General features: G+C 42.7%; 1 protein-coding gene across 1 annotated transcript in view; it reads left to right on the top strand.

Moving 5' to 3' along the window:
- Reln (reelin) overlaps window positions 1–12885 on the top strand; it is a 429856-nt gene that overhangs the window by 316503 nt on the left and 100468 nt on the right. The window contains exons 23-27 of the mRNA XM_038315201.1: window positions 1750–1887; window positions 2632–2818; window positions 8444–8649; window positions 10445–10616; window positions 11087–11287. Coding sequence (XP_038171129.1) covers window positions 1750–1887; window positions 2632–2818; window positions 8444–8649; window positions 10445–10616; window positions 11087–11287 — 904 coding nt within the window. The remainder of the gene's footprint in view (window positions 1–1749; window positions 1888–2631; window positions 2819–8443; window positions 8650–10444; window positions 10617–11086; window positions 11288–12885) is intronic.

Raw genomic sequence — 12885 nt, 5'->3', positions numbered from 1 at the left:
GTGCTGTGCTTATCTCTGAAAGACCATGACGAGTCAGCTGGGACTCTGGACATGACTCAGATTATAATCAGTTTAAAAAGAATAGAGCATCTCTCCTTTTCATGGTGGTAGCCTCCATGAGTTTTGTTTGGTTCAATTCTGTAGGGCACTATGCTTGTCTTAGCATTCTATTGCTGTGATAAGACACCGTGACCACAGCAACTCTTATAAAAGAAAGCATTTAACTGGGTCTTGCTTACAGTTTCAGGGGTTTAGCCCATTATCGTCATGGTGGGGAGCGTGGCGGCATTCTGTTCAGGCAGACACGGTGCTGGGAGTAGCTGAGAGTTCTACATCTGGATCCACAGCAGCAGGAAGAAAGAGGCTGTGGGCCAAGCGTGGGCTTTTGAAACCTCAAAGCCCATCCCCAGTGACATAAGTCCACGCTTCCTACTTCCTCTCAAGTCGTGCCACTCCCTGAAGGCCCTGCTTTCAAATATATGGGAGCTATTTTTATTCAAATCACCTCAGTACTGTACAGGAATCTACACTCATTGTAGGCTTTTCTAAAAGACAGTTTGTAATGGAACTATGAAAATCAGGATGGCTGTTAAATTACAAACATGAACCTACTACCATAGAGGTGTCTCTGTCTTATGTCCCATGATAGGTATTGATATGCAAATAAACCCCAGTCTACTGGAGGCCCTCAGTAAACCCTGGAATTCACCCTACTATGTATGAAAACACAAGCTATTAGCAACAGAGCATTGAAAAAAATAAACCCACAAATAAAATAAAATAAAAGCTTAGTCTGAATTTTAGCAGTCTGTTGTGTACTTGTGGTGTGATTAATATGTGTAATTGGGGCAGATTATTATGGATCATTCAGAGGCAAAGCAAATGTGTTTATAGTGTGCTAGGGGATGATCCAATCAGCAGAGCTAAGACTCACAAGAATTCTGCGTAATTCTGTGTTGCTACCGCTGCTGTTGGTGTGGCTGTTTTAGCACCTTGAATAACAAGAACACAGATCTCTGAAAATTCCAATTCCTACAGGTGAAATTTTCTCTGTAATTTTTAAAAAAAAAATGTTTTCAAGTAATCATTGATCCTGAGCCTTTTTTATATGACTTTCAAAATATCTTCTTTAGACTCTGATGTCAATAAACTAAGACCCTAAGTGTTTGTGTTTAACTTTTCATCTCTATTTAAGGTCGAAACTCAAGCAAGCTTGTGTTTCAGAAATAAGCACACCTTCATGTGCAGATCTTCTTGCTAGATATAACTTCTCAGCGTGTCTTCTCAGCCCCAAAATTGTACTCTAAAGGTTTTATTTTCTATTCTGAACCAAAGTCTTCCGATAACACTAGTGTGCCTGTTCAGAGAAATTGTATTACTTGGAGTAAAATATTTCATCTTCTCACCTGTGAGAGACATGTTTTATTTAATGGGTAGCTTTTATTTTTGAATGTTATTTCTTTATTTCCAGAATCAAATTTTGAGTAACAACAGAAAGTCTGGCCCACTATTTTCCTTTAAAATGCTTCAACTAAATTAAGATTAAAGCATGATATATCAGCCTCCTTTTCAACTTTCTCTCATGACAGAATTGCTAAATTGTAAAGTAATAGAGTAGAAATTAAGCTAAAGAAATATTGGGATCCTAAGTAGAAGTTCTGGAGGGTTTGTTTTCAGAAAGGTGCTGTACTCTGGTCTTCTTAGGGAGAAATGCCACAGTTGAACTGATGTTTTCTGCTTTGTTCCTAGGTCCAGTGCCACCCGCTTCCGCTGGAGTCAGAGCTACTACACAGCGCAGGATGAGTGGGCTTTGGACAGCATCTACATTGGGCAGCAGTGCCCCAACATGTGCAATGGGCATGGCTCGTGTGACCACGGCATGTGCAGGTATGTGCTCCTGAGAGCATGACCCACTCCTGAGTTTGTGTCTGTGGGTTCTTCCTGGAGGTTATTTTCCCAGCCACTGCAAAGACTCAGACATAACAAAAGAGCCAAAAGGAAGTGAGTCTCCCTTCTGTTCTTATTTTTCATGTAAAAGAACTGTTACAGGAATGCAAAGCCATATATCATATAGACTCTAAACCTCTAAAGCTGAACTCAAGAGCAGGCCTGCTGGGTTAACCTGAAAGCCTGGCTGTTAGTTCCCACCCACTCCTCGTCATCCTCAGTCAAACATTCTGCTACACCCTCTGCTACGCTGCTTCGCTTGAAGCTCAAGATTGTGCAAATGGGAAGAAAGTGACCACACTTGGATACAAAAACCCCAAACTATGTGACTTAATCAGAGCTATAAAACATCACAAGAGTGACATGTTAGTTGAATACATGAACCTACATATATAATATCTAAAGTAGTGGGGAAATCCCAGTCTCTCTGGCACAAACATAAGCCCATGTGTCTTTCGTTACTTCTAATCTTAAATTCTCACAATTTTAACATAATACCTGTAACTAAAGATTCTACCATTTTGAAGAACGTGAAAAACTGAAGATAGTACCGTATCATATGTACATTAATACTGCAGAAAGATCTGCATAAGGATGGGACCTAGGGGAACATGGCATGTGGGCTGCCTCAACTAGGAGAGCCTTGTGTCGCTAATGACTGGGTTATTTTCACTGTTCTCATAGGTGTGACCAGGGATACCAAGGGACTGAGTGCCTCCCAGAAGCTGCTCTTCCTTCTACGATTATGTCCGATTTTGAGAACCCAAACGGTTGGGAGTCTGACTGGCAGGAAGTTATCGGCGGAGAAATTGTAAAGCCCGAGCAAGGCTGTGGGGTCATTTCTTCTGGATCGTCTCTCTACTTCAGTAAGGTATGCCCAGAAGTCAGAACGAGCCATCAAGGCAGTGGCTGGTTTGACGTGAGACTTGTTCGCAGGCGTGCTGAACTCCACAGGTACAAACAGGGAATGGTTTTACTATTCTTCATGCCCTTGACTGGGCTTAGCCGTGTGCCGGTGCCATTGTGACATTGGGAAACCCATCTTATTATTGATATGGATTACTACAAATACAGGTTAAGCCAGTTTAGAGTTCCTAGTACTCTTGTTTTTTTTTTTTTTCTGTGCAGTGCTGGGACAGAACGGACAAACTCTGGACATGGTGGGCAAGCATCTTGCCACGGAGTGACATCCCAGATCCCCTCACCCACCAAGGCTCTTACACTTCATTTAAACCCCGTTGCTTTTCTGTAGCCCAGTGCTGTGCGGGCTTCTGTCTTGAAGGCTGTTGACTAGAACAGGCTTTTAACCTGTCCTCGCTCCGCCCTTTTAGACTCTGTGAGAGGATACGCCTAGGATGAGAGATGGATAGTGAATCTCAGGACTCTGGTTGGAGGAAGTAAGAGTGAAGAGAGGAAGGGAGTGGATACAGAGCCCTTCCTGGAGGGAGGGGGCTGACTGTTGAGCAACCATAGCTCCAGGGCTATTCTATCTTAGTTTGGTGACTACTGGTAGGCTCCACTGGTGTAGAATGCTTCATCAATCTTGTTCTTGAAACGTTCAGCTTTCCTGGTGGTAGCACCCAATTAGGCATACACATTGGTAAACGACAACAAGGAACTCAGATACCAGCCACTGGCAGAACTGCAACAACTAATTCTCTTTGAGCACCCCAATCCACGGTGATTTGTTGAGGATAAGAGGGGAGCCCCCTTCCTCTCCTCCTATGCTATCATCCTGGCAGACATCTTCTGCACTCTGCTCTGGTTCATCTCCAGTGAAAACAGAAAAGACAGGGAGTGGGCGCCAACCTGAGGGACACTTCTAGCCCTCAGCATGGGCAACTGTCTTCAGGATGGGAAGTGCTTAACACCGTCTCTTTATAGAAGGATTACAGTCACCAATTCCGGTACAATTAGAATTGTCTCACTTCATTTACATCCTATAGCAAGCAGACAGGTGTGGACGATATACCACAGGGCTCATACAGAGTAGGTTTTGTTTGGGCAGAAATCCAAGAAAAATTAATTCATGCAAGTGCAAAAATAGGTTCAAGTTTTGTTCTGATGTAGGTGTGAAGCGAAGAATCTACAAGGAAACAAGACAGGAAAGGATGCAAATCAGGATGGATCTACTCCATGTGTCCTGGCTGCTGACACGGACAATCCTACCGTCACGGTCTCTAGAGATCATTGTCTGTAAGGGACCAGTGTACAGTAGAAACATGGCTTCGCAGAAGGGAAGCTGTGCTTGCTGTCAGCATCTGCTTTAAAATAAGATTATAAATATTTCACCGGCAAATGTGTGCCTATGCATACACGGACGTTTCAAACATAAAAGTGTCCTGGGTGGCAGATCCGTATTCCATCCACTTGACCCAAAATTGTCTTTTCTACAGTCAGACTGTCTGGGTGTGCCACGTGCCAGAGCTCGTGTGGAGGTTGCCTTGTGGAGTTATTTCTCTGTATTTCAGTATTCCTGTCTGTAAAGCAAAGTGCTGGGTGCAATGAGTAGGTTAGTGTAGGTGAAGAAGAGAGCCGTGTGGGGAACAAGAAGCGTTAGTCATCAGTGTTATTTTTTATGAGAGGAAATTATAAAACGGTCCCATTGAATTTCCCTCCACATATGCCCTTCTACTCAAAAATCATCATTTCAAAGGTGCAAATTTCCCTTCATCTCTCGGTACAGCCTTCCCCTCTGGGCTTCTGTAAAAATATCTCAGGACCTTTCTTTTCCCTATTTTTCTCTAGTAGCAACTATCTGTTTAGAATTCTAAGTAGAAATTTTCATCCTGAACTAAAAGAGGAGAAAGTGATTTCCATGTAATCAGAATAAGGGAAACTTAGGAGGGCCTGAGCTCGGGAATAGCAATGACTCAGCTACTCACAGACTGTTTTCCTATCCAGTGTCTGGTTGACTATCACCATGAGAGAAGAGTCATCACTTATTTCCAGAGGGAAAGCAGGGAGGGTTTCCGGTTGGCTCCTCGGTGATGCGGGAGGAGTGGTGTAGAGATCCCCGCCTGCAGTAACCAGGCTGTGTGCTGGATAGCTTGGGAGAGACCTGAAACACGTAGCTGAGCATTGAGCAGGCAGCAAAGGAAGAGCTCGAAGTCACGTGCCCACCTCCCTAAGTTGATGTCTCTAAAATCCCTCCATCCTCTGCTTCTCCAGCCACTGCATCCAGGCTGCTCTCTGACCGCCTCCCTCACCCGCATCTATGGTATTGGCTTTCCATCTGGGAAGCTCCCACAGCTGAAGGTTGTCTTTGGTTTCCTGCCTTTGCCCTGAGTCTGCCGCCCTGCTTCCCACCTACCCTGCATTCACATAAGCCACGCCCACGCCATATCCTGCCGAAAGATCTGTCTCCGTGCATCTTGCAGGAGCTAGGGCAGACTATCCTAGGCATTGTCTTCTTAGCCTTTCTGAGGTGATATGTAGCTGGTGTACTCTTCCTGCCCTTCTCACGGGACCAGGCAGAAAGCACTAGCTGGGCTGAGCTCCAGATAAAGTGACCAGCTCCAGAATGCTTGTCATAGTCTAGGTTTATGTATCGATAAACACCCAGAGGACTAAGTAGGTCTGGAATTATTAAATGTCCATGTGACCAAAGGGACCTCAGCATGTGATCAGTTGGCCTGCAGCCACAATTGTCATATTGAGTCTGCCACACTATATGGCTTCTTTTCGTGGTGTTTTGTGTGACACAGTTATTATAGAATTAGTTGATTTGACTAAAAGGAGAGATTCTAAAGGAGTGGTTGCTTTCAAGTAAATATAAGAGAAGTTTGACCCTTGTGGCATTTTCAATAAAGAAAACCAATGAGATGAGAGGTGAAAATTCACAGCTCTTTAGAGGATCTGTTAGTTCTGTTACCTCCCATCTGGTAAGATTTGATGTATTTCAGCTGACCACTTAAAGTAGGGGGCCATTTTACCTCTAGCTTATTTTTCTTCTAAAAACCATACCTCCCATATAGACTCTAAGATACGAAAATAGTAGGATGTCTGAAGGGTTTCTCACAGCATTTCAAATCAACTGTGGAGAATCGTTTTCCCACTCTGGAAATGGAAACATGCTCATTTAGCCTGTTACTCTAACACATGGATACAGACACACATCACATGTGTGTGTGTGTGTGTGTGTGTGTACACATATGTGCATGAATCCTTAGACCAGAGAAAAGTAGGAAAACTTCAAAGCAATAATTCCATCATATTCTGAATTCTGACCAAAAAATTATCATGAGACTTTTTTCTTTTTCTCTTAATTTCTTTGAAATAATGTTCAGCATTTCAGGTCCCTGAACAAAAGAAATGATATTTGCTATTTATCTATAAAAACACACTTTCAGTGCCAAGCTAAACATGCGTGTGATATTTCCCACCATTTCTAAAAGTCCAACCAAAGTGGTTTCCAAACCCCTAGGGACTAACTTATCACGTAGAAGAACAAGCCTGCGTGGTAGGTTCACAACAGACCCTTGTTCCAAACAGCTAATTGTGATGATTGGATTTGTATAATTCTCACATCAGAGCCTTATCCTCCTGGCTCATTTCCACATTCTGCGTTTTTCATAGATTTTTTGCTAGGTTGAAATCAACCTGCTAACTCTTGCTTTTTCTCCCAAACATCGCTCTGCTTGCTGTGGTCCTGGGGTATGAAAGAACTGGGTGTTTCTCATCTACCACATTTCAGACAAACAGTTTAAGACGGTACAAAGCAAATACAAGAGTTCCTCACATCATACTAGAAATGGGAAGGTTTAAAGAATGAGCCCACATTGGAATCAGTGACATCTCCCTTGCAGGCAGGCATCCTGGCTTCTTTTGGACTCTTAACTGGCTTTAGAATTCTTGATAGCAGTATACTTCTTTAATTATTCTGCAGATAATTACCCTGTCACTTTCTGTGGCAGAAGAACTCTCCCTCGGTGAACTCAGGAGATGAAACTGGGGCTCAGTGTGAGCATTGGGGTTTTCCCTCTAGTCTACATGTATTGCCTCAGTTTTCCTTCCTGATCTCTAGTCAAATTCCCATGTGCCCTCCAAGTCCAGAAAAGTCTTCTGATTAACTCTGGTAAAAACCTAACTATGTGGGAGACTCTCATGATCAGCCTTCCTGTACCACCTTATCTTGAAGTCATTACACAGGACAGGAGGGACAACCTCTTGTCAATCTGTGTCTGACCAGCTGGCTGACCTACAGGGGCACAGCAAGAGAAGGAAGTGAGCTACTGGATTTCTGGACATTTTTCACATGTTAAAATATAAGAGACTGTTGGGTGGTTAGACACTTACTTATATGGCTCCCCCCAATGCCTCTGCCTGAGGGTAAGCAAAGCAGATGGAGAGACCCGAAGACTCCCTTTTTGTCAAGAAGTTTCTGTCTTGCCCAATTCACCGTAACTTGCTCTGGAGATAAGAGCCGTGAGCGGCTCTCTGAGGCAAATACACCTTCAGAAATACATGTAGTGCATCAGACAACTTACACATAACACATGTGGTTTAATCCAGTTATCACATTTCTGTAAGGAAGGAAGGATTGCCAACACCACACCTATGAAACTCAGAAAGGCCACACACCTTGAACAGAATGAATAAAAGACCAAGAGCCAAACCCAGCTCCAGCCAGTGCACACGTGAGTCATAGTATCAGGCTTAGTCAGAAATGCTTGCCTTTTAAGCACAGGGACCTGGTTTCAAACCCCAGAACCCACATGATAAACAAAATTCTATCCAGGCATAACAACACAGGCCTTTCAGAGTTGGAAGGCAGAGGCAGGTGGATTCTGTGAGTTTGAGGTCTACATAAGAGTTCCAGGACAGACAAATCTACATAGTGAGACTCTGTTTCAAAAAATAATAATTATAAAATTAATTGATTAAAATAAGAGCGGACAGGGTGGTACATACTTGTATTCTCAACACTGGGGAGGTAGAGACAGGCATATCCTTAGAGCTCAACGGTCGACCAGACTAGCCTAGTTGGCAAGTTCCAAGCCAGTGAGAGACCCTGCCTAAAACAAACAAACAAACAAACAAATAAATAACACAACAAATGTGGTATTGTCTAAGCGTTGGTTTCCAGGGTTGTCTTCAGGCCTTTTTATTCATAAGCATAGATATGCTCATGAACCATGCAGCCAGTCCACTGTCTTTCTTCTCTGTTACTCCTGCATTAGATGGGAGGCTTACAAGGCAAGGACTGAAAGTGTTTTGAGTAGTTTTGCTCTATTTTTTTTAGTACTCTTGCTACAGTAGGGAATTCTCAAGAGTCTCCCAGCTGGGTCTGGGTATCAGTGATGGAGAGGTGAAGTGAGTGATCCGGGAGCAGGAACCACACCACAGCAGAGACAAGAGAAGAGCAGAGCTCGCTCTTAACCGGAATCAGAACTGTCTTCTGTAATGTAGGGTGCTCGCGGGGACTTGAAACCAAGCTGTAAAATGCCAGAGAGCTCCCAGATCACTGACTAAGGTTTTTCTGTCTTTTGGAAAGGCCGGGCAAAGACAACTGGTGAGCTGGGATCTGGACACATCCTGGGTGGACTTTGTCCAGTTTTACATCCAGATAGGCGGAGAGAACACTGCGTGCAACAAGCCTGACAGCAGAGAAGAGGGGGTCCTCCTCCAGTACAGCAACAACGGGGGCATCCAGTGGCACCTGCTGGCAGAGATGTACTTCTCCGACTTCAGCAAACCCAGGTAACCCCCCGCTGGTGGGCCGGCCGCGCTGTTCCAGGGGTGGTAGATATTCAGTTGTTATTCCAGGGGTGGTAAATATTCAGCTGTTACTCACGTGTCTCTGAAATGTTGACAGTTCCCCAAACAGAAAAACTCATTAAAGATTTGACAGGAAAGCCAAGAATAGACAATTTTCATCTAAGTCATTAAACAAAAAACATGTGTGCTCGCATTTAATTTTTTTTCAGAGCTGTTAGTTGGATATGGTAGCATAAGCTGGAAACCAAAGCAATTAGAAGATCAAGCAGGAGGAACTTCCTGACTTCCAAAAGCAGCTAACACTACCATGAGACCTTATCTCAAAAACAAAAATCCTCTTTTAAAACTGTTTCTAGAGATTTGGGGAGATTTTTGACTACGAGACAATTACTAGCCATTGCCACCCAAAGGCATTCTGGGCTACAGCAAAGTCCCATGCTCGTCTCACATTTGGGGATTTTTGCTTCCGTTCTAGGCACACACAAAACATGTTCATCTGTTACAGGAGAAATTTATTCTGAGTTTTCATATGACTGTGCTCTGGGGTGGTCCTCGGCAGTGTGTGACCCAGTCTTTAGCGTTCAGATTCTCAAACCTTTCCACAGACCTATCCAGGGGTTGATTCGGCCAGCTCAAGAATACACACAGTGAAACAGCACAGCTGACAGCCAGCTGCTCACGAGTGGCTGATTAGTGATGCCCACCAGGCAGTCAGCCTGTTTATAAGTATTTAAACTTAGTTCTTTTGTGATTATGTCGTGTTTGAAATTCATTTTAATTCATATGAACATAACAAAACTACTCAAAAAATACCATTTTTAGAGAATCTGTTTTATAATCTCTTATCTCTAATATAGACAGAGGTTCTTCTTTATATATTACCACAAATCAGTATTAATTTATTTTAATATCCTGTTCTACATATTGTAATGAGGTTTTGTGTTGAAAAAATGTTGAAGGAAATGCATATCAAATTCTTACAAATCAAATGTATTTTGCTACCTAAAATTTACATATAGTTGTATGTATTATAAATTGTGTATATAATAATTTATAAACTGATGGTACACATTAAAATTTTAATAGAGCCCAACCTCATGTTATTTATTGATGATTATGGTTCATCTTAAATCCACAATTTATATTTTTTTACCAGGAACAAAGGTTACTTTGGAACTTTAAAACATACTATTTTTGTGTAATAACACAATAGGAGAAGAAGATTCCCTAGATATCTCTTCTCTTTTGTTACATTGTTAATTAGTGTGCACATGTGTGGGCAAGCTGAGGCCACAGCTGGGTTTCAGAAGTTAGTTCCCTCCTCCCACGTGGGCCCAGGGGATCAGAGAGGTCATCAGACTTGGCAACAGGCACTTTTACCCCAACATATTTTCTCTAAAAGTTGTGACCATATGATGTTGCTTGCTTGGACATTATATACATACACACATGGTGCCCTTACATACATGCAGGCAAAAGACTCATAGACATAAAATAAAAAAAAAAAACATCTTTTGAAAGTTATGACCTTTATACCAAGAAGCCAGTGAGTCAGTCTGTAGAAACATAATTACAAATGAAATGGACAAAAGAAGACAAAGCTTTCTTATCGCATAAGCCTCCCGTGTGATCTATCCACCCTCAGAGCCCTCTGGAGTGCCAAGGGATCAAATAAAGCTAAACCTTCTCTTGTTTCCACCTTTGTTACTTACTTTGCCGGCTTTTAAGAGCAGCACAGCCTTGCTTTCCCAGCCATGAAGGGTTTGTTTTTATGCAGATTCGTCTACCTGGAGCTCCCTGCAGCCGCCAAGACCCCTTGTACCAGGTTCCGCTGGTGGCAGCCCGTGTTCTCCGGGGAGGACTACGACCAGTGGGCCGTCGATGACATCATCATCCTCTCAGAGAAGCAGAAGCAGGTTATCCCCATCGCCAACCCAACTTTGCCCCAGGTATGTCTCACGTCAGAACACCAAGATGCAGAGGGTTGGCACAGTAGATCAGAGAAAGAACAATAGACTCCCTTAAGGACAAAGGGTCTGACAGGGAATAGGGTAATTATTCATGCTTTCTTGGTTGTTGGTGCTCCCTTCTGTAGTAAGAAAGTTCAATCCTGGGCTGCTGGTTCACAGACTGTTCTGTTCAAATGTGAGAAAGATTGTGAAGTCTAGATAGCAGAAAAAATGTTAGTATGCTTAAAAATAATTAGATACATAGTGGCAAAGTAATTTTGGTTGTTAAACCATCAAGAAGCAATGTTAGTGTGTTTTTTAAGTTTGTTTAGTGGCTCTGGATTTTCAGGAACACGTGGTCCGCGTGTCAGGAGCCAAACATCTCTTCCTGTTTTCAGAGGTGTAACACTGTCTTCCTGTTTTCAGAGGTGAAACACTGTCTTCTTCCTGTTTTGTGTTGTTCCCGTCAGAACTTTTATGAGAAGCCGGCTTTTGATTACCCTATGAATCAGATGAGTGTGTGGTTGATGTTGGCCAACGAAGGGATGGCTCAAAACGACAGTTTCTGTGCGGCCACACCTTCAGCCATGGTGTTTGGGAAGTCGGATGGAGACCGGTTTGCTGTAACACGAGATTTGACCCTGAAACCCGGATATGTGCTCCAGTTCAAGGTACATGTGCAACAGGGCTCTTCCCGGAGCATGGAGGAGCGATGCCCAGCTCCGACTTCTGCATGCATGGCTCCCAGAGAACACAACTTTCCGTTCTCTGTTAAAGAAGGGGCACACTTGAGTAAAGGCTCCACAGTTTTGGGATGGTAAAACTTTTCTACTCTACTCATCAGGGAAACAGCTGGCTAGTTTTGGGGGAGTCCCAGAAGCTGTACCTAGAGCAATCCACTGTTCATGGGACTCTTCCATAACTGGAAATAGAATTGAGTTCTTCCATCTGAGTTGATGCAAGGAACTCTTTACTTTCAAATCATTGTTGGTCTGTCTGTCTGTCTCACTGGTGGCTTGGGACTTGTGTTTTTCTGTGTTTTGGCAATCAAGCCTAGGACCTTGCACGCAGTAACTGGGCTCCAACCCCAGCCTGTATCACATGTGTTGACTACAGCATTTCCAATTTCCCTTCCTGTAATTTGATGGATATTTTTCTCTGCCGCACATCCCTTTCCTTAAAACATATTGTTTCTTATGCTGGATAACGTATCAGCAAGAACAGTGAGAATGTACCTTGACAGACCCTTGCCTCAGAACGTAATCAAAATTTCATTGTGCTTATTTATAATAAAACCCCGACTGGTGAATCCTGGAGTCAGAAGCAAGGCAGTTTTAATAAGGTAGCACAAATACATGCTCCTTATGTAACAACGGGACACAGACACAATAGTTTACAAGCGGAATTATAGAAAAGATCAGATGTTTGTGGGTGGCTCTTCAGTATGATTTCTACAGGCCTTTACACAAGGTAGTCAGCCATCAACAGGAACAAATTATGTCCTAACAGCAATGAGGAAATGGTAATCTGCCTTTGTTCATATTTGGTTATTAATGTAATGGAAAAGCATTAGCAGCAGTTTATGTCTTCATAGGCGTGTGTTGGTGACACTTGGTATTAATATAAAATGTCCATAGAGCGCTATACCATTCCTCATCTAATACCTCTTTAATTTAATCAACCCCAAATAACTGGTAATATAGACATTAGATTCTGCATGGTGAACTTCTGAAACTGAAAAGGCTAACTAAGAAAAACATTGTGAATTTTTCAGGTATTTAAAGGGGCAACAGTACATATTAAGAAAATCCCAATTCTCACATCACAACTAAACACCTAGTAATAATGGATATTAATTATGGATTATACATAGATTGATAGTTAATATATACTAGAAACCCTTAAAATATCACTTGGTATCTTTTATATATAATGTATATTTTATATAAAAAATATAGTTCTGGTGCATTCTTGGTAATTGCTACATGACAAATACGGGTTGCTAGGAATATAGAAACCAAAACCATGGCCTTAGTCCTCAAGGAGCTCAAAAACTAAAGAATAAGTCAGAAAAGTAAGCAGTCACGGTGTTGTCAGAAGTATCGTGATAGAACAGATCCTGGGTGCCGAGAGAGAGCCCTGCACAGTGCCGTCTGCATTGACTAGATAAGGAGAGGGGTACGGCAGTGATGGCTGCCAAGACCAAGCAGAGCAGCATTAGAGTTCATTCAGACACTGATCTAGGAAAGAACTGGCTTAAATTGTAACC

Source organism: Arvicola amphibius, chromosome 18, assembly GCF_903992535.2.
Source record: "Arvicola amphibius chromosome 18, mArvAmp1.2, whole genome shotgun sequence".
NCBI lineage: Eukaryota > Metazoa > Chordata > Mammalia > Rodentia > Cricetidae > Arvicola > Arvicola amphibius.
Note: the sequence above shows the minus strand (reverse complement) of the source record. Positions and strands in the feature narration are given on the sequence as shown.